Source organism: Myotis myotis, unplaced genomic scaffold (assembly GCF_014108235.1).
Source record: "Myotis myotis isolate mMyoMyo1 unplaced genomic scaffold, mMyoMyo1.p scaffold_m19_p_19, whole genome shotgun sequence".
Classification (NCBI taxonomy): Eukaryota; Metazoa; Chordata; class Mammalia; order Chiroptera; family Vespertilionidae; genus Myotis; species Myotis myotis.
Window position 1 is genome coordinate 4,972,270 of NW_023416323.1, and position 22,102 is coordinate 4,994,371.

Sequence of the window (22,102 nt, forward strand, 5' to 3'; positions counted from 1 at the left end):
TTTCATCAAAGGGAGCTGTTAGAATTCCCTTAAGTCAGTAGAGAGTGGTCGTGGAGGAGACAGAAGGGGAAGGAAGAAGGGAGGGGAAGGGCAAGTCTGAACAAGGAAGCTCTGAGAGCAAATGATATAGTGGAGGAGGTATAGAAGAAGGAAGAATGAGGTGTAGGCATTTATCACTTTAGAAGAGTTCAGAGACAGTCTCTAATATTTCTTATTATTTTTTTCCAAAAATTGATCTATGCTTCTACTGGGAACTTTTAATTTCCAAATCAAGACACATTTCCCATTCATTCATTCATTCAGTATAATGTTAGAGCCTCCATTTTTCTAATTTTTGCATGAAAAAATTAATTTAGGCACCCAAAGGCAACTGCATTTTGACCATTTTATTTTATTAAAAAATATTTTTATTGATTTCAGAGAGGAAAGGAGAGGGGGAGATAGAAACATTAATGAGGAGGGAGAATTATTGATCATTTGCCTCCTGCATGATCCCCAGAGGGGATTGAGCCCAAAACCCAGGCTTGTCACCTGACCGGGAATCAAACTACGACCTCCTGGTTTAGTGTGGTGGTTTTTTTTGTTGTTAGTCCTCACTTGAGAATATTTTTCCATTGATCTGTAGAGAGAGTGGAAAAAACAGGGAGAGACGAGAAACATTGATGTGAGAGAGACACATCGATTGGTTGCCTCCTGCATGCTCCCCGACCAGGGCTGTACCTACAACTGAGGTACATGCCTTTGTTCGGAATCGAACCCAGGACCTTCCTCCTCAGGCCGACACTCAATCCACTGCACCAAACTGGCTAGAGCTGACCTCCTGGTTTATAGGTCGATGCTCAACCACTGAGACACACCAGCCAGGTGCATTTTGACCATTTTAAGTTAATATAATTTCTAGTTAAATCTTCTCATTTCTATAAATCACCTGCAAGTCAAGGCTCCTGCCGAGCCTTTAAGAACACCTGAGATTTGTGCTGGAGGGAGGATGCGCCCCTGATCTTCAGAGCTGAACAACTTCAGCTCTCATTTATACAGTGAAGGTTTTTTGCTCAGACTCTCAGAAAACAATTCCAATTGAAATGCCTGAGTTAAAAAAACAGCCACCCATTTTTCCTTGTGTCTCACCTTAGCCTTGCTTCTGTCAACCCTTAACCTTAGGTCCACCTTGCGGATTTAAAATACAGCTCTAATAAAGTCAGATCATCTACTACAAGCAAGGGAAGGTCCTGGATCCAAGAGACAACTCAGCAAGTTTACCAGATAGGGGGCCAGGGGGTTAGTGAGCTCAGTGGACCCTTTGCTGGATCCTAGCACTTGGTCTGGGTCTGCAGGGTGGTCCTGGGCAAACTGCTTTGGAATCCTGCCCCACTATAACGAGTAAAGGTCAAAGTATGAAACTCCAAACTGGTGAAGAATTTTTGTGAGTTTACTTGAGCTAAACTATCGACAATAGCTTGGGAGCAAAATCTCCATGGATTGAGACAATGCTCCAGAAAATGGCCATTTTGCATCTTATTTTATACATTTCAATCAAAAGACCAGAGGCAAGTGGGACAGTTTACATCCACTGGTAATAGATTAGGGAGGTGGGAAAAAGCAAATGGGGGCACCCCTGGGACTGGATGTAAAATGTTTCACATCTTTTAACTAGGTGGGTACAGGATAATTAACAGTCAAAAGAAAGGGGAGTTTTCCTGACATTCCATAGGAAAGCTATAGCAGATGCAAAGGACATTAGACAGGGTCAGTTAAGGTCAAGATTGACTTTTGCTAAGGAAGAGTCTAGCCTATGACATTACTAGCTGCCATAAACTGCTTTTAGTTAAAAGTTTTCATTTCACACCATCCTTTGTGGTCACTTTAGGCCCCTGAGTTTGCAAGGCCACCACCCAGGCCTCCCCTGAGCTCCTTGTGTTTAGTGTTTGGCCCACACTTTACCATAACATTTTGTAAACACTCTTTTTCAGATTAAGGAAGTTCCTTTTATTTCTGGCTTAGTAAGTTCTTAACAAAGAGAGGCTGAATTTTAGGTAGAGTTTTTCTTGAAAGTGTCTTTTGAAAATGTTACATGGTTTTTCTCCTTTAAACCTTTAATGCTGTGAATTACAGTGACTTTTATACTGTTAACCTCTTTCTGAAATAAACCCACATTTCCTGCATGTCATCGTTTTTATTCATTGCTGATTGTGTTACTGTTCATGAGGATGTTCATACACAAGAATATTAAGCCTGTTATTTTCCTTTCGGGGTTTTGAAAGATTAAAATGGGTGGTGCTCGGGCAGGCTAAATAGCCATCTCAGATGGTGATTAAAGAAAATGGAATTTACTTAAGGAAAAGGGGACGGGAGATGGGGATATGCAAGGGGAAGGACTACGCAGTACTGAGCAAAAGGCATGGTACCCCATGATGGCAGCAAAAATGTACTTAGGACTGTGAAACAAGGAAGGGCATAGAAGAAGCAACAGAGAAGCCTAGGCTGGGCTGCTTTGACTCTGAGAAGTCAGAGAAAAGGGTTCTTGGAGAGAAGTGCAGGGGGTTAGCTGGGGACAAGCTGCCGCTGCCCATTGCTCCCCTGGTTGCAGGTCTTATGGGATCCCCAGAGGTTGGGGAACACGTGCCTGTGAGGGAATGGGAAGGGCATGCTCCTTGGAGGGAGAGTGCACACTGGGTCCTTTATCCTGAGCACATGTCTCTCTTTCTGGGAGGTGGAAATCTTGGGGGAGGTCTTGGGGGAGGGTCTTAATGGAATATTCATCAGCTTTCTAGGTGTGCTCTTTCAGGGTCATGTTCTCCACTGATTGAACGATGTCAAGGCAGGAGGTCATTAGTCAATGTAATAGGTCTTTAGGCAGCCACTGTGTCACTTGTCTGGCTTTTCTGCATTTCTGGGCCTCGAGCTGAAATTCAACTGACGCCTAGATGTTATGTTATGGGAGGAAATGGTCAGGGGCGTCTAAATTGCCTGACCAGAGACATGAAAGATCCCAGGTCCAACCACATGTCCAGTGATATGCTAGGGGAGGATAGGTTCTTGTTTTCTCAATTGTGCCCCTTAATAGTCTTCTGGAGCTTTCTGCCCTGGTGAGTCTCCGTACCTTTCTGTCTCTGCTCTGCTCATGCCTAGCAACTTTCTTCTGATTCCGTGGACAAGATTATACTAGCCACACAAAAACAGCTGGGGAAGTGTTCTCTCTCTTCTGTTTTCTGTAAGAGCACTTATAAGATTAGTATTAATTGTTCTCTGAATGTTTGGAAAACACCATCAAATAATCTAGATTATACGTATCCTTTTTTGGAAGGATTACCAACTCAGTTTCTTTATTGGTTAATAGAGCTACTCATACTTTTCTTTCTTTTTGACTCACTTCTGTTTTCATTTTGTTTTTCTAAGTATTTATTTCTTTTAATCTAATCTTTCAAATATTTGCAATAGGGATGCTCCTGATGTCCTCCTATTGCCTGCTGTCATTGTTTCCTTTTTTACTCCTAATATTGCTTATTGTGATCACTCTCATTTCTTCTTAATAATTCAGTCAGAAGTTTGCTTTTTAAAAAGCTACCTTTAGACTTTGTTGGTTCTCGTACTAATTTAATGAGACAAAATTTAATGAAAAGGAAGACTGGGCTTCCTACAGACTCCCTTTCACCCGTTGGCACCAAAGGGAGGGGCTGTGACCAGGAGCCTGGAGCTGTCTCATGAGAGTGAGGGGGTGAAAGAGACTTTCCAGGTGTGCTCTTCCAGGGTTGTGGTTGCATCCTCTCCTTTTCCCTGAGGGCAACGGGGTCTCCTGGTGATGGGATGAGACTGGAATCAGGCAGCAGTGTGGTGAGCAGGGCTGGTTGCATTACTTCTTTTTTATTTCCGCATAAACTGGCTCTGTAGCTGGTGGGGACGGGGAGGCTGACGTTGGTTTCTTTGATTCTTGGCCACTGAAGTTCAGCAAAGAATATGTAACTTCATGGATCTGAAAGGGATAAGAAGTGGTAAATTAAATCAGTATCACAGGTCAGGCCCTTACCTGGCCTCCTGTGATTAGGCAGCACCTGCTCTCACCACTTTGAAACTTCTAGCTTTGGAGAAGGACTTTTGTTACCCATTATCTCTGCTTGCTGACATCCTTTCAGTGGCCATTAGAAGAGATAGATTATGTATTCATACCATGGAAGAGGAGGATACAGCAATGAGAATGAACAACCACACATACATACCACAATATGGATAAGTCTCACAAGACCATTTTGAAAGAAAGAAACAACACACATATAAGGATATACTGTGCTTTTTAATGTAAGAGCATAAACAGGCAAAAATAATCTAGTGCATTGGAAGTCAGGATATGGTTACTCTTTGGAGGGAAGTGACTGGAGGGTTTCATTTTGTAGGGAGATAAGATGTTTTGTTTCTTCATTTCAGTGCTGCTTACAAGGGTATGCTCAATTCATGATAATTTATACATAATTAACATACTAGAGACCCGGTGCACTAAATTTGTGCACTGGGGGGGGGGAGGGGTCCCTCAGCCCAGCCTGCCCCCTCTCACAGACCTGGAGCCCTCAGGGAATGTCCTACTGGTTGCAGGATGAGACTGGCTGATCAGGAGAAGACACCACCCCCATCACCCTGCTGTTGCTGCCACTGCCGGCCACCACAGCCACCAAGGTGTTTTCATCAACACAGACTCCAGTCTCTTCACTACGAAAAAATGACAACTTTCTTTAGGCATTTTCAAGATGTCTCTTTCATAGGATATGACATTTCTTTATTTCTTTTTTTTTATTTGATTTCACTGGACGATATTTTTCCATTGATTTTTAGAGAGCATGGAAAAGAGAGGGAAAGATAGAGAGAAACATCAATGTGATGGGGACCCTTCAATTGGTTGCCTCCTGCATGAGCCCTGACCTGGGCCCTGGCCAGGAAGGAGCCTGCAAACTAGGTACATGCCCTTGATCAGAATCTAACCTGGACCCTGTGGTCCATGGGCTGAGGCTCTATCCACTGAGCCAAACTGGCTAGGGCAGGATATGACATTTCTTAGCCCCTCCAGCAGCAGACCTTTGTTTTTTCCTCCAGGAATGAGGTGGAAAAGCCCTAGATCACCTTCTTGGATTCTTATTATCCATGTTACCAAGAATACTGCAAGTGTTGTACAGGGAGCTTAGCCAATGAGCGGTAAAAAAAAGGTGTTTCCTTTTCAGTTTATGAGCAGAGGCTGGACTGTTGGTGCACTGTGTGTTGTGTCTCCACTCCGGGCCCGCCATCTGTGCGCACAGCCTCCTCCTGAGCCGGTTGCTACTGTTACGGTGTCTGGCTAATTTGCATATTACTATATATATAGATATATACATATATATCTACTAGAGGCCCGTTGCACAAAAATTTGTGCACTCGGTGAGGGGGGGAAGGGGGGTCCCTCAGCCCGGCCTGTGCCCTCTCACAGTCTGGGACCCCTCGGGAGATAACGACCTGCTGGCTTAGGCCTGCTCCCGGGTGGCAGAGGGCAGGCCCAATCCCTAGGTGCAGCCCCTGGTCGGGCTTAGAGCAGGGCCGATTGGGGAGTTGGTTCGCCGCCCCCTGTCATGCACAGAGCAGGGCGGATTGGGAGGTTGCGATGCCACCCCCTGTCATGCACAGAGCAGGGCCCATCAGGGGGTTGGGGAGCTCCCCCCTGTCACGCACAGAGCAGGGCCCATTAGGGGGTTGAGGAGCTCCCCCCTGACACTCAAACAGAGTAGGGCCGATAGGGGAGTTGGGGCACCGCCCTCTATCACCCACAGAGCAGGGCCGATCAGGGCGTTGGGGCGCCACCACTGTCACACTCAGGGCAGGGCCAATGGGGAGGTTATGGCCCCGCCCCCTGTCACACACAGAGCCTCAGGGCAATCAGGGGGTTTGGGCGCTGCCCCCTGTCACACTGATCCTGGTGCCAGGAGGCCTCGCGGCTCCGCTGATCCCGGTGCTGGGAGGCATATTACCCTTTTACTATATAGGTTAGAGGCCTGGTGCATGGGTGGGGGCTGGCTGGTTTGCCCTGAAGGGTGTCCTGGATCAGGGTGGGAGTCCCCACTGGGGTGCCTGGCCAGCCTGGATGAGGGGATGATGGCTGTTTGCAGCTGGTCACACACCCTTCAGGGTGGGGGTCCCCACTGGGGTGCCTGGCCAGTGTGGGTGAGGGGCTGAGGGCTCTTTTCAGGCTGGCGGGTGACTGAAGCTCCCAACTGCTCCTTTTTTTCTTTTTCTTTTTTAATTCTGGGCCAGCTTTACCTCTGGCTCCAGCTCTGAGGCCTCTTCTGCTGAAAGCAGGTATCTGGTTTGTTTGGGTTCTATTATTTTGAAACACTGTATCAACTCCAGCTCTGAGATCCCGGCTGTCTGAAAGCTGGTTTCTGGGGTTTTGTTTAGCTTCTATATTTGTTACAATGTTTCAAACTGCAAGCTCAGAGGCTGGCAAGGCAGGCAGGGAACGTTGGAGTCCTCCGTCACTGAAGCAAGCAAGCCTCATGTTTGCTTCCAGCTGCCTGGCTGCCGGCTGCCATCTTGGCTGGCAGTTAATTTGCATATCGCCCTGATTAGCCAATGGGAAGGGTAGCGGTCGTACGCTAATTACCATGTTTCTCTTTCATTAGATAGGATATATGTATGCTTTAAGCGCTTTTCAATACATATGTCTGCTCTATTGAAAGGCTAAATGAGAGAAGCTCAGTAACGTTATTATAAAGTGAAGGAACTAAGATCTCAGACCCATTGGAATGGACATTATCCTTTGACAGGAAGAACAGGATCAGACTGAGGTAGAGGAGGGAGAATGACCCAGTGCCTTCTTGGTGTTGGGCACCGTGCTGATGCTTTGCATGTGTTATCTCATTTCATTCCTTCAGCTTCTCTCTGAAGTAGGCAGCATTTCGTGTTTACAGATGACAGGGTGAGGATCAGAGAGATCCAGTTACGTGCCCAAGGTCACAGAGGAACTAAGAGTCACAGCCAGGATTCAAACTCAGGACGGGAGTAACTCCAGAGCCCACATTCTTGCATGGGGTAGACCCATGGGAGTAGTTAACCAATACATCTTGGCTTGTTGCTACATTGAGGAACCTTGACTCAAACGCGATCTCATTTGTGTTTTCAAGAGTAACTCATTCTCTATAGAGGTATATCCATGAGAAAATGAGCCAGTGAAACTGGCTGCACTTAGCTTATTAGGTGAGCTGTCAGAGTGGCCATGACCTGGGAGTTGAAAGAGTTAGCAATCCATGAAAATGCAAAACTGACTTAAGGTCTTACAGCCTTGGTGTTCCTAAGCTGCTGTGATTTCTAGCTGAAGGAGATGGAAGGTGGTGGGAGGGGAGTGGGAAGTTTACTTAAGGAAACTGCTTCAGTCAGAGTCTGTGGTCCAGACCCAGGGTGTTAGTACCAGCAGGAGGGAGTGGGGTTAAGGGGTGAGTGTGGCTGTATTAGTGACAGGGAGGCCTCAGTCCACTTCTGAATGTTTTTTCCAGCTCACAAGTCATTGTTTTTGTCCAGTGTGTTTCTCAGCAACAGGCACCAGTAGCAAGGAGGGGCATAGAGACCCACAGCACCCATAGCACCACAAGACACAGAAAGACTCACCAAAGGAGAGTGCCCACATCCGTATTAGAGGAGGAGGGTAAGCGGTAGGTGAGGAATGGCTTTGGAAAACATGTCCATCTTCCTCAGGCCTGCCAGGTCTGGCTGAGTGAGTCTCTCCCAGGGCTGGGTCTCAGGGGAATCTTTGTGACTAGAAGGGTGTGAGGACCTACGGCAACCTAAGGTTGGGAAGTGGAGATCCCCTCTAACATTTCAGAAGGTACTGAGTCCTTGGGACCAGGTTTCCTGCTAGGGCAGGGCACGTGGTGGAACACACCAGCTCTCACTGGTGATGGCTTTACTTACTGTTGTTGGAGGCTGAGGGATTGTGCTCTGTGAGATCGCGCTGGTCGCTTGCCCTAAACAAATATCAGAGACTGTGACTGCTATTCCCAAGCACAGGCTCTTTGCTACTTGAAGTAGGAAGGACACTGTCAGCTCGTTTGGACCAGAGTCAGTATTGCCTTCCTCCTAGGGCTCCTCTTCAGTGTACCCACCATCCCTCCTATAGTGCACTCCTTTCCTGCTGCACTAACGTTCACACAGGCCCATCCCTTTAAAAAAAATCTTATCTGGTATTTATTACCTTCAGAAAGCAGAAGGGAGGAGAGAGGAGAGGGAGGGGGGGGAGAGAGAGAGAGAGAGAGAGAGAGAGAGAGAGAGAGAGAGAGAGAGGTGCCCCATCAGGGGATAGAACCCTCAACTTAGGTTTGTGTCCTTACTGAGAATGTACACCTGGCCAGAGCACAAACTGATAGAGTAGTCTTTATCAGTTGCTTCTGAGCCTATTTCTACCTGTACACCTTTGGCTTTGTTGACTCTGTTTTCATTCTTCATTTATTACCCAAAAGGCCTTTAATTTCAGCTTTAAAAAACATATAAATCTGTTGATTTTAGAGAGAGGAAAGGAGAAGGACAGATAAAAACATCAATGATGAGAGAATCATCCATCAGCTGCCTCCTGTAAGCCCTGTTCTGGCAATTGAGCCTACAACCCTTGCATGTGCCCTGACTGGGAATTGAACTGTGACCTCCTGGTTCATGGGTCAATATTCGACCACTGAGCCACACAGGCCAGGCTGGTTTCACGTATTTTTAAGGTTCTCTTCCTGACCTGCCCCTCTCTTCTCCTCTTCCTGTGGTTGACAGAGCACACAACTCGCTTTCTCCTGCTACTCTTTTCATTTACTGATTTGTCTTCCTTCTTGGACCTTGGTTTCCCTGACTATAGGCCCAAGGAACATAGTCAGATCTGCCTTCTCTAAACCACAGGGGGATGGGAATAACCATGTTCCAAAGAGAGTGGGGTACAGGAAGCTTGAAGACCAGGGAAGAAGAGGCCTCAAGAATCAGTGCTGAGAAGCAGGGATTTAAGAAGGAGGAGGAGCAGATCCAGGCCCAGAGACAGAGGGGAAGTCCCCTTCCCTCTCCCAGGATGGTCATCAGCCATGGAGGAAGCGGAGCAAGAGGGAAGGCCGTCATACCCTCCAGTCTTTCTGACATACAGGAAGTACGCCAGCGCTGCTACCAGAGCTACGCCAGCCAGGACGCCAACCACGATGCCGGCCATCGCCCCAACTGAGAGGCCAGGACTTGGTAGTGTTGGATCATCTGTCATAGATAGAAAAGAGAAGAATGAGTGAGGTGACGTTATTTTACAGTGGGGGTGCCCTGGGAAACAACTCCCAGCATGAAGTAGTCTCTACTTGTTCCTCCAAGGAAGAAATTTCCCCTGGGAGGGCTGCTATGAGGTAAATAGCTCACTATATCCTTGTAATATTTTTCTCCCATTGTATTTCTATGTTGGTGCCCAGACTTGACACAATTCCAACCTGGACTTTTTGCACTGAGATATGGTTGGAGCTCTGGAAATGTGAGAAAGCTGATGGCCATTTTTGTAAGTCATAACTTCCCACCTTTCATGGTTGCGTTTTTTCTGTACCAGGTGTGGCGGCCATGAATATATGTTAGTCAGGTCTCCTTGGTGAGGACTTAACTGATGGAAGGTGGTGAATGTACCACCTGCTTTACACAGAGACTTCCCCCACGCTCCCAGCAGGGATCTGAAATAAGCCCAATGCTGTGAGCAATGGTTTTCATCTTGTGGGTAACTTTAGCTCAAGGACTCCCCATCAGCCTTGCAGATACTCTCTTAGAAGGCACTGTAGCCCTGGCAGGTGTTGCTCAGTGGCTGGAGCATCGTTCCCTGCACCAAAAGGTCACTGGTTCGATCCCCAGACAGGGCACATGCCACTGTTGCTGACTGGATCCCCAGTGGGGGGTGTGCAGGAGGCAGCTGATCAATAATTCTCTCTCTCTCCCTCTCCCTTCCTCTCTCACACACAGACACACCCCCACACAACATTAAAAAAACATGGCATTGGAGGTGTTCCCAACATGCTTTAAAATGAGAGCTACTGGGGATCTAAAGGTATTGTCCAGCCTGCTTCCCTTCACTACTTCCAGGGTTGAATAAAAAAAAAAAAAAATTAAAACAGGTCTCTTCCTGAGGCCTAACTCCCTAAATAAACCTAAAGGTGTCTTGTGCAGGAGAATTTTTTCCTATTCAAGTTAGAGCAAAAAGTTCTGCCAGCTCCTGTACTGTGAAAAAAAGAGTTTCCATTTAAGGATTGTGGTGGCAAACCCAGAAGGCACACCGACCATAGGTTGCGGAAATGTTGCTGTTTAGACAGTCTGTGAACCACCAGCTCCCTTTTCTAACCTGAAACAGACATATGCTCTCCAACCACCCTGAAAGGGGTAAGTTTAATTTCTTGAGAAGTAAATGATTCCATCCCAAATAGTCACCACTAACACCTTTGTTTTGTTCCACAGCATTCCATCCTGGAAAGCAGGGATGCTCGAGGGAACATAGCGGGGAGATGGTGCATTGGGAAGTGATAGGTTCTCATCTCATAGGCCCACGGCTCATGGAGAAAGATCACATTTTAGGAAGCCGTTTGGAGCTTCCAAAAGCCCTGGTAGCAGAGTTAAAGGGCAGTCTCCTAGTTTCCTCTGGTAAAAATAATGGGTTGGTTATTACAGATATTCATCCTGGATCTTTATGGGCAGTTGGGAGTGTTCTTTAGATCAGAGGAATGTTTAGCTCCCATAGTCATGGTGTCCGAAGAGTTTGTGTTCCTTTGACTTTTGCATGAGATCCACAGTGATTCTAGGAAGAAAACACTCCCTATCCTAGGACTATTTTTTGTCTTTAGCTGTTCTCTAGAGTTACTTGAGACCTTTAAACCAGTATGTCGAAACGTAGTATTTCAAAGACCACCTACAACAGAATTCTTTGGGATGTTTTCTAAAAATGCAAACTTCTGGGTCCCACTCCAGGCATTCAGACATTCTGAATCAGAACTTTTATGGGTAGAGTCTAGGAATCTGGAAATTTTAACTAGCTCCCTAAAGATTTCCTATACAAACTAAAGCTTGAAAATAATTGTCTAAAAGGGGCATAATGTCAGCACTTTTCTTTTTCAGTTTGCCAAGTGAATACTAAACAGTAATGTTATATCCTTTAAATGTTCTCTAAATATTCTTATATAATCATCTGTCATCATTTGAAATCTTTTCATTCAGATGGCTTGCTGACTTCCAAAGTTAATTCACAAAGATGGGTAAACAAACAAACAAACAAAAAAAGAACAACAGAAAAGATGGCACTTCAACCTAAATCTTTCTTTGCTTTCTCCTACACAATAACCAGATCTGCATCCTTGCCAGAGGAAACTTCCAGGCTCCTCCCACTTCCATCCCAGGTTCTTTTCTTCCCAGCGATTTTTTTTTTCCAAATAAATATTTGTATGTGTAATCTCATCATGGCTGCCTCTCAGGGGATGAAAACTAATAAATCAGGCTTGAGACTTTGCACTCAACTCCTCTTTTCTTTTCCTATAATGATTTATTTTTTTGTGTGTAATGCCCCCCTAACCCTAAATTAAATCATTTTGCATCTGTGTCTTTTTTCCCCCAATTTCTGTTGCCCTCACTAGTGAACTCAAGATTAAGGATTAATATTAATTTTAGCTGCTGATATGGGTGGGGTATTACTATGTGCCAGACTCTGTGCTAAATACTTTTGTTATATCTCATCTGATTCATAAAATAACCCTGTCAGATAGACATTATTTCCATTTTACTGATGAAAAAATTGAGGCTTAGAGTGGTGAAAAATTTACCCAAAGTCATATGATTAGTAAGGGGTAGATCCTGGACTCTAGGACCATTGACTTCATAGAGGCCAGTGATAATAGAAGTAATAATAGCAGCTAACACCATGGAACTTTTCTGCTGTGTGTGACCTTTTGCTAAGGGTTTGATTCAATAGCACATTAAATACTTAAAACAATACCACGAAGCAGGTACTCTTATTGTAATTTTCTGTTGTGGAATATGAGGCTCAGAGAAGTTGAGAATCTTGTGCAAGGAATTTGCAATTGTAAATGCTTTATATAGGAAGAAAGATCTTTAAATAGGAAGAAAGATCTCAAATAAGCAATCTAACTCTACAACATAAGGAACTAGAGAAAGAGAACAAAGTAAATTCTAATAAAGATTAGAGTGGAGATAGATAAATTACAGAATAATAAAACAAGAGAGATAATCAATGAAACAAAAAGTTGGTTCCACCCTGACCGGTTTGGCTCAATGGATAGAGCGTTGCCCTGTGGACTGAAAGGTCCCAGGTTCAATTCCAGTCAAGGGCATGTACCTTGGTTGTGGGCACATCCCCAGTGTGGGGTGTGCAGGAGGCAGCTGATTGATGTTTCTCTCTCATCGATGTTTCTAACTCTCTATCCCTCTCCCTTCCTCTCTGTAAAAAATCAATAAAATATATTAAAAAAAAAAAGTTGGTTCCTCAAAAGAGATGAAAAAATTGACAAAACTTAACCTAGTTTGACTAAGAAAAAAAGTGAGAAGACTCAAATTACTAAAATCATAAATGAAAGTGGGTACATTATTACCAATTCTATGGAAATAATAAGAATTATAATAGTACTATGAGTAATTGTATGCCAGCAAATTGGATGACTTAGATGAAATGGACAAACACAAAACCTTACCAAGATGGAATCACAAAGTGGAGGGAGCGGCTCCAGAGTTAAGCCTCAGATTGACAGGGCAAAGCCACAAACAAGTCCCCTCTTAGAGGGCAGAGCCCTCTTAGCATAATTAAGCTTGACCTTATGGCCGCCCCCTAGATAATTCCTAGGTAGCTAAAGGGCTTCTGGAGATCCAGCAAGTGCTGCCAAAACAAGTGAAACTCACAAGAACATTGTAACTATGTTGACCACTACCTTGTTTTTCTCTGACTATAAAATAAAGCCTCAGCTTGCTGGCTGGATCCTTCTCTGTGGCCTCATCCAGGCACAGGAGATCCACCAAGCCCCAGGTATATTCTCTTTGTCTCTCTTTGCTTTAATCCTTCACCACCCCCGCTCAGGCTTACCCAACCCTTGGCTGTGCTGGCACAACAAAACAAAGAAACAGAAAATGTGAATAGACCTATAAATAATAAGAAGATTGAATCAGTGTAAGCATTTGACAAAATTCAGCATCCTTTCATGATAAAAATGCTCAAAGTAGGAATAGAAGGAAACTACGTCAACATTATAAAGGCCGTTTATGACAAACCCACACCTAACATGATTCTCAATAGTGAAAGACTAAAAGTTTTTTCCTAAGATCAGGCAGAGACAAAGATCTGCTTTCGTTTGCCATTTCTACTCAAAACACTATTGGAAGTCCTAGCCAGAAATTAGACAAGAATGAGAAATAAAAGGCATCCAAATTGGAAAAGGAGATATAAAATTATGTCTGTTTGCATATGATATGACCTTCTATGTAGAAAACCCTAAAGTCCCCCAAAAATTGTTAGAACTAATAAACAAGTTCAACAAAGCTGCAGGATACTAAATCTACAGGTAAAAATAAGTTGTGCTTCTATGTATGAACAATGAACAATGAACAATTCAGAAAGGAAATTAAGAGAATGCCATTTACAGTAGCATCAAAAAGAATAAAATTCTTAGGAATTAACTTAACCAGGGAAGTGAAAGACTTATATACTGAACAACCACAAAAAAAAAAATTGCTGGAAAAATATGGGAAGACATTCTGTGTTCATGGATTGGAAGACTTCATATTGTTAAGATGACAATACTTCCCAAAGTGATCTACAGATTCAATGCAATCCCTATCAATATCCCAATGACATTTTTGGACAAAAATAGAAAAATCCATCCTGAAATTCATATGGAATGTCAAGAGACCCCCAATAACCAAAACAAACTGGAAAAAGAACAAAATTGGAAGATTCATACTTCCTTATTTCAAAATTTACTGTAAGGCTGTGACATATAGAAATGGATTAGAAAGCCCAGAAATAAACTCTCACATATATGGTCAAATGATTTTGACAAGAGTACCAAGACCTTCCCTGCCAGGTGTAGCTCAGTTGTGTGGAGCATCGTCCTGTACACTAAAAGATGATGGGTTCTATTCCTGGTCAGGAAACAACCCAGGTTGTTGGTTTGATCCTTAGGCAAGGCATGTGCGGGAGGCAGCCAGTTGATGTTTCACTCTTACATCAAGAGTCACTCTCTCTTTCATTCTCTAGAATCAATTTTTAAAAAGTGCCAAGACCATACAAGAAGGAAAGCACAGTCTTTTCAAGAAATGGCACTTGGAAAATGGTATTTACATCAAAAGAATGAATTGGAACTACTTAACACCATAAACAAAAAATTAACTCACAATGGACCAAAAATCTAAGTGTGAGAGCTAAACTTAAAAAAATGCTTAAAAGAGAACATAGGATGAAATCTTTATGATATTGGATTTGGCAATGAATTTCTGGATATGAAACTAAGAGCACAAGCAACAAAGAATCCTACATAATAAAAGGCTAATAGGCAAATTGTCCCTAAGGGTGAGAGTTCAACCAACCGGGCGTTAGACGTGCGCTAACCACCAGGGAGGTCCCGGCTGGCAGCCAGCAGCTGCTAGGAACCCTACTGTGGCACAAAATTTCATGCACTAGGCCTCTAGTAAGTAGATAAATTGGACTTGATCAAAATTTTAAAAATTGTGTTTATGAAACGACAATGTTAAAAAGAAAAAAGACACACAGAGAATGGATGAAAATATGTGAAAATCATATATCTGATAAGGGATTAATATCCAGAATATATATGTAACTATTACTCAACAACAACAATAAAACAATAGGATGAAAAAATGGCCAGAGGAACTGAATAGAAATGTCTTCCAAGAAAATATAGAAAAGGACAATAAGCACATGAAAAGATGCTCAGAATCACTAATCATTAGAGAAATGAAATCAAAACCACCATGAGATAACACCTCACACTGATTAAGATGGCTATTGCAAAAACCAAAAAACCACCCAGAAAACAATGTGTTGGCAAGGATGGGGAACACTGGAACTTCTGTGCATTGCCAGCAGGAATATTTAATGGTGCAGCCACTATGGAAAACGGCATAGCAGTTCATCAGGAAATTGAACAAAAATTACTATTTGATCCAGTATTTTGGTAAATACTCAAAAGAATTGAAAGCAGGGATTTGAACAGATATTTGTACACCCTTGTTCATAGCAGCATTATTCACAACAGACAAAAGGTAGAAACAACACAGAATTCATGGACAGATGAATGAGAAATTAAACGTGATGGATGCAATGGAATATTATTCAGCCTTAACAAGGAATGAAATTGTGATATATGCCATAATATGGATGAAACTTGAAGACATTATGCTATGTGAAAAAAGCCAGACACAAAAGGATAAATATCATATGATTCCACTTATATGACGTACCTAGAGTAGTCATATTAATAGAAATAGAATGGTGGCTTCCAGGGGTTGGGATTGGGGATTGGAGAGCTAGTGTTTAATGGGTACAGAGTTTTAGTGTGGCAAGATGAAAAAGTTCCTAATGGATAGTGGTAATGATTGCATAACAATGTGAATGCATTTAATGCCACTGAGGTGTACGCTTAAAAGTTAAAATGGTAAATTTTGTGTATAGTTTATCACATAAAAAATGAGCATAAAAACAACCTTGTGTAAGGTCACAGTGAATGCCAGATCCAGGGTCGGAAACTGAGCTCTTAACCACTTTGCCCTTCTGTTTACTGTGCTGTCTCCCGATTGACAATCTGCTCCCTGTGACTTCTGTCCATTTTTCACACCATTGGTAGAGCAATCCTCCCAGGGAGATGTAGACGGGGCAAGGAGTCACTTACATTGTACGTCCAGCTTGAGAGGGTCACTCTTGCTGGAACTGATGGGGTTGAAGACCTCACACTGAAAGCTCCCAGTGTCCTCCCTCCTGACGGGGTCTATGGTGAGGATGTTGTTGTCCTGGGACAGCTTCATCCTGTGCTTGTGAGGTAGAATCTGGTTCTTGAAGAGCCACCGGATGGAGATGCCCCTGTCATTGGTGAGGCAGGTCAGGACCAGGGCGTCCTTATGCTCTGTGACTGTGGCATTGCTGGCTTGGAGGGCTGGCTTCCCCACTGGCTCTGTGGAGAACAGAGGAGTTGACTGACTGTGAAGGGGTTGCGACCCACAGGTTGAGAACCGCTGCTCTAAAGGCTTCTTTCATCAGAGTTGACACCTCTTGCCTCTCAGCCAACCTGAGTTTTTAAAAGAATAAGGCAGGTCTGTGCATCACAAGACAAATGCATGAGGATCTGAGCACACAGAAGATATAAGGCTGCCTGCTCTATGTCTGGGAGAAAAAGCACAGACTCTCAGGGCTCAGATAACTATTAGAGTTTCATCACAGAGACACACAGGACTGGGAGTCAGAGACCACCTGGCACCTGTCCTGGCTCCTCACTGACGGCTGACTGCCTGGCTGACCTTGGCTCTCACCTGGAATGTGCAGGTGCTGAGTCCCTTCCAGCTACACAGACCTATGTTGCCGGGTTGAGATGTGTTTCCACCGAAGTCTCACAGTCCAGGGTCATCCTAGAGATGAGTAATGATGGGCCACCCCATAGTCCTTAAGCCCAGAGAGGACTGGGCAGGGTGTCCTGGAACTGGGTGTCTGAGCATAAACAATACACGGGAGATCAGAAGCAAGTCTGGCAGTACCCAGGCTGCAGAGCCACAAGGTGTGTCTGTCTGCCCAGGAGTCACTGGTGACTGACATGAGGCAGTGACCCCAGAAAGGGCAGAGCAGAGTCCAGGAATAATTTAGAAAAGAGTGAGGCGCAGCAGGAGCTGGCTGGGGGTGGCAGCAGAGCCAGGCTCTCTTCCCTTGGACTTTAATGTCCTTTCTGCCACTGCAGAGGGCAGGGATCCTTCCTCAACATGCAGACAATAGCACATACAGAAGGGGGGCTTGTGGAGTGGGGGAGCATGAACTTGCTGAAAATATGGCCCTCACGGTCCATTTGTGTTTGGCAGTTATGAGATAGATTTTGCGTTAAACTGTGAAAGAATATGTGAAAATCACTCATGCCCCAAAGTTCTAATGCCAGATTTTTCAGGAATCTCTTTCTAGAGGGTACGCAGGTCATAGACCAAGTTCTGCCATCCAACCAGGTCATACTGTGAACAAAGGGAGATGCCAGAGTGGGTTAGAAATCAGGGACTCCCTGGATAGAGAGAAGGTGAGTCCTGCAAAGAGAACAGAAGTGGCCGGTGGCTGAGTCCAGGTGTCTGCTGTATAAAGGGGGGGATGTCATCAAATTGGTAGAAAGGATCTGTTCCATGTTAGTAAAGTTAGGGAGAAGGTCCCTCCCTGTTTCTATGGACAGTCAGGCAGGTGGGGAGGAGCCCCCACACGGGCCTGTGGCATGTGCTCTTCCTTTTCCTTCTAACTCAGGAAACAACTGGAGTTTAGTCAAATTCATTCAAATTGAGCAGCGTCTAAGAGAAAGGACAGTGGCTGGTGGATCTCACCATCTGAGGGGATCCCACCCTGTGGTCCAGGTGTCATTATGAGAACATGTGTGTGAAACAGGCAGTGAACCAGTCAGATGGTGCAGGGTCACCAGGCCCACCTGGGGAAGGCCTCGGGAGCCACTGGGAGGAATGGGAGCCTCACACCAGTACGAGGATGTGAGTCACCAGTCAGGGGTGAAGTGAGCATAATAAGGCCCTTGGAGTGGAGGAGAGGCCTTGGCATGACTCACGTTGGTCAGTCAGTCTGTGTGATTCTGATTGAGTGACTGTATCTTCCTGTAACTCAGTTTTCCCTGAATGAAACAGGATAAGTGGTAAATGGTCTCAGGTTTGCCATGTTGCCTGTGAATGACCCTTAAATCTTTCACAATTTCCTAACCCAGTGGTCGGCAAACTCATTGGTCAACAGAGCCAAATATCAACAGTACAACGATTGAAATTTCTTTTAAGAGCCAAATTTTTTGAACTTAAACTATATAGGTAGGTACATTGTGATTAACTTAATTAGGGTACTCCTAAGCTGGCCTTTGCTAAAAAGGTCCTCAATCTGATTGAGGTACATTCGCTGAGGTCGACCCCTTCCAACTCTCCCATCCACACTCGTCTTGTATACTTGTTTCGTCTATCTCCTTTCGTTCATCCTCTCTATATGTCCAAACCATCTCAACATACCTTTCTCAATCTTCGACACTACATATTTTTTCACTCCACAACGTTCCCTAAAATTAACTTAATAAACTTTACTTAAAGTTTTAAGTCAACTTTGTACTGTACATGCATGCCTGCACGTGGTATTTTGTGGCAGAGCCACACTCAAGGGGCCAAAGAGCCACATGTGTTTAACGAGGCACGGTTTGCCGACCACTGTTCTAACCTAAAGCTTGGAATAGAGGGGCTGCCCAAGTTAACAGCCTCTGTTATTATTTGTGTCTGTGAGAGAGGATGCAGTGGACAGATCCCTGGTGGACTGGGAGCTTCGAGGAACACCTTCTCTTTTCCTCCCTGGAGACACTATCTTCCTCTTCCTTCCTATGTCCCCCAGGCAATTGGCTAATGGCCTAGGGACCTTGTCCACATACTCCCCACTCATGGTCTCAGGCGAAGGAGCAGGCTCCATCCCTCCCCAGATATGGCTCTTGAGGCTGAGCCCTGGCTGGTGACCACCTCAGGAGCTTTGTGACTTGGGCACCTGGGAAACTATTGCTGCCAGTCAGGCCTGGCCACAGATCAATCTCAATCACCCAGAGTCTCTTCATATTCCCTGGAGTCAGGAGCCCTGGGGCAGAGGTCTCGGGGAGGGGGGTGGAGCAGCTGCCTGAATTGAACTTCTCTGTGAGGATCCCAGGGTCCCCCAGGCCAGGCCCAGCATGAGCCCTGCAGGGTTGTTCTCTGGGTCTTGGTTGGGCGGGGCCAAGGGGCCTGGACTGAGGCTGGTTCCCTTTGCTGAGTCACTGCCATCAGATGGGTCCTTCTCTCTGTGGAGAATGTCTGCAGGGCTGGAATCCGGGAAGGGAACTCTGACCGTAGAAAGTTTGTCTCCACTGTGTGTGTCCTGCACTAAATGCCCAAACCCAACCTGGAATATGAGGCAGAGGGGGATGGAGGCAGAGTGAGTGCAGGGCTGTCAGTCCTGTGTGTGAAGTAGAATATACCCCACCCGACACCCAGAGGACAGAGAGCAATCACTCACGGTATACACGGAGCTGTCCAGTTACTTGTATGCTCTCAGCATCTTTGTCTAAGGCTACTAGGGTGTAGTATCCTGTGTCCTGCAGGGTGACTTTCTGGAACAGCAGAGATCCATTGGGGTACATTGTCTCTCGTTGACTGTATGCAGGGCCGAGGGTAACTGCTTGAGTGTGTGCTGTATATGATGCAATTCGAAGGTTGCTGTCTATTTTTTCCCCTTTGTACCAGATACAGACCATTAGATTCCCAGGCAGGTTGTGGACACGGAGAAGCACATCCTTCCCTTCGGCAGCATTGGGCGGCACTGATTCAATAGTGAGCTGGGCAGTGGTGGGCAGGCTCCAGAGGGTTAAGATTGAGGCTAGGAGGGAAGAGAGAAGTTGATCAAGATTTGGAGCAATGTATTGGGAAGGAAAGATGACGGCCTGGGTCCTAGCAGGTCTCTTCATCTCTCAGCCTTGGTGTGTGTGAGTGTATTTCCTGTGGTCAAGTGCAGCAGCATGGCCAGCAATATTTCAGCACCTCTGACCTTATTTCCTGTTTGAAAACTCCCAGGTGCCTGCCTGGCTCCTGGCTCCTGAAGTCAGAAATGCTCACAGGCACAGCTCAGACCCCTGTTGACACTAAAGACCTGTGTCTCCACTTTCTGACCTGTCCCTGTTCTGTTTTCCTCATGGCAGTTGAGGGTCCCTGCCTCACATCTAGATGTTTCCTTGTGTGTCTCCTCTCCATAGAAGGTGAGCTCCATGGGGGAAGGGGTTTGTCTGCTCTGTTGTACCCCCAGGGCCTGCAGCAGGCTGAAGTGCCTGTGGGTGAATGAATGAGTGCTCCCTGGGTCCCGCAGACCCTGGGGTGTATGTGCCTATTTCTGAGGTTGGAGGTAGAGACAATGCTTAGTGCCCCTGGTTCATTTTTTTCTTGTCACCCTGACACAAATAGATATTATTATAATCAGTTTTCAGAAAGTATTTCAGTGATGAATAACTTGTAAAACTTACCATAATCAAGGTGTTCCTGCCCCTCACCACCTCCAGATCATGGGAGTGTCCTGCTGCTGAGCTCCCACCCCCATCCCACTCTGCTCCCCTGTCCTCTTCCCTCAGGTTCAAACAGAGGCCCTCTGTCCCCTCTCAGAGCGCTGTGCTCCCCAGGAGACCCTGAGCCAGTCTCTGTTTCCCCTTTTCCTGTCCACCCCCAGGATTTATCCCCTCCTTACCAGCCAGCAGGAGCCCCTGCCAGGGGACGCACCCTCTGTGAGCAGGGACTGAGGGGGACTCCATTTCCGTCCCTCCCTCTGTGAGAAGAGCTTGAGGTCCAGAAACACTCACAGGCACTGCTCTCCCTACTGGTGGGACCTGCTGAGCCTCCTCTAGGGACAAGATCACTTTCCTGGTCACATGGGCAGGGGGCGGGGTCTGTGCCCAGGTCCCTTCCTAAGTCCTCCCCTCCTTTCCCCCTCCCCCTCCCACCTTCCTGGTTACCTTCCAGCTAAATGTCAGATCCTGGGAATTGATGAGACCTCTGTTTCCTCAGTGATTCTCCACCCCCTCCACCCCCATAGGCATTTCCTTTTGAGAGAAGCTTGAGTCTTGGACAAGGAGGTGGAGGTGGGGGTGGGGGAAATTCCCTAGAGCTCAAGTTGAGTGCCCAGTAGCGCCCCCTGGGGCCTCTCTTATTCCTTCTGGACTTCTGTTTCTGAGCAGGAGCCCTGGGCTGACATGAAAAACTCTTGTCACAGGGATGTCAACCCCTTGTGCATCGGATCACCTGTGGACGGTGGTAAAGATGGTGATGCCTACAGGACACTGTAGAAATGCTGCTTATCAGCTCCCCAGTTAATGTGGATGCCCGCCAGGCTGTGAACTGGGGGTGGGGCAGCCCCGCCTCTCTCCTGTGCACAGGAGTGTCTGCAGATCCTGTTCAAAGGCAGATTCTGAGAGCCCTGGCTGGGGAGCTCAGTTGGTTAGAGCTTCCTCCTGATAAGCCAAGGTTGCCTGCTTGATGTCAGGTCAGGGCACCTGCAAGGATCTACCATTAAATGCTTAAATGAGTGGAACAACAAATCAATGTTTCTGTCACACTCCCTTCCTCTCTAAAACCAGTCAATTAAAAAACATAAAATAAAAAAGCCAAAGACAAATGCAGATTCTGACTCAGTAGGTGTGAGTGGACCAGAGACTCTGCATCTAACGAGCTCTCAGGGGAGGTGGGTCTTACTGGCCTGTGGAGCCCATTGTCTTTCTTTTTGTCATTTATCGCATATTTATTGAGCTTATTCTGCTCTCCCAGGCAGTATAGCTGGGCATACAGCAGTCCACAAAACACAGAAGTGAAAATCCAATGCTTGTTAATAAATCCATGAGCGTGTTTCACTTGCCATTTTTTGTAAACATCTAAATTTGTTTGTTTAAAAATTATGAGAGCATCGGAGCACAATTGCAATAGCAAGGCTGATGGAGGCCCCTTCACCTGAGAGGATGACCCCATCACGCCAGCATTGGCCTCTGCTGTGTCCTGGTCTTGGGTCTGTCAGCACCACTCAAATAGCCCCTCTGCTCCCCTAACCTGGGGACTTTTTTCCCATTTGTAACACTCAACCCAGCTGGGCACTGGTGAAAGGGGGCAGCCATAGAATTTGGGGAACCAACTAGTTTTGTAAGAAATATTAATCACGCTCTGTTAACCATGATTGTTTTATTCTGATGAAAGAAGGCACGTTCTACCCTGGCTGGAGCTGACCTGGAGCAGCGCTTCCTCCCCATTTGGAGCTGCCTATTACCATGGAAAGATGAACAACTTTGCTGCAGAAACTAGAATCCCAGCCCTTTGGAGATCCCCCAGCCCACTGTGC

The 22,102-nt window shown here is 45.7% G+C and overlaps 1 protein-coding gene across 3 annotated transcripts; it reads right to left on the minus strand.

Moving 5' to 3' along the window:
- Positions 1-888: 888 nt before the first annotated feature.
- Positions 889-20,608, minus strand: LOC118674347 (carcinoembryonic antigen-related cell adhesion molecule 1-like). Of its 3 annotated transcripts, none has more exons than XM_036346020.1 (5): positions 20,468-20,608; positions 19,253-19,612; positions 15,891-16,169; positions 9,117-9,222; positions 889-3,970 (listed from the first exon to the last, which is right to left on the minus strand). In XM_036346020.1, exons 1-5 carry the CDS (start codon positions 20,529-20,531, stop codon positions 3,943-3,945), a joined length of 837 nt encoding a protein of 278 aa, XP_036201913.1. In that variant the 5' UTR covers positions 20,532-20,608; the 3' UTR covers positions 889-3,942. The 3 variants fall into 3 exon arrangements, with proteins under 3 accessions (XP_036201913.1, XP_036201912.1, XP_036201911.1); XM_036346019.1 differs by having other exon boundaries at positions 9,096-9,222; XM_036346018.1 differs by lacking the exon at positions 889-3,970 and having other exon boundaries at positions 8,599-9,222.
- Positions 20,609-22,102: the final 1,494 nt, after the last annotated feature.

Bases quoted from the DNA above. Each gene is read 5' to 3' on its own strand.
- LOC118674347 (XM_036346018.1), bottom strand. From the start codon at position 20,531: ATGGAGTCCCCCTCAGTCCCTGCTCACAGAGGGTGCGTCCCCTGGCAG. The intron at 16,170-19,252 runs GTGAGTGATTGC...TGTTCTCCACAG, and splicing joins TGGACAGCTCCGTGTATACC to AGCCAGTGGGGAAGCCAGCC. The intron at 9,223-15,890 runs GTAAGTGACTCC...TATCTATGACAG, and splicing joins TCTCAAGCTGGACGTACAAT to ATGATCCAACACTACCAAGT.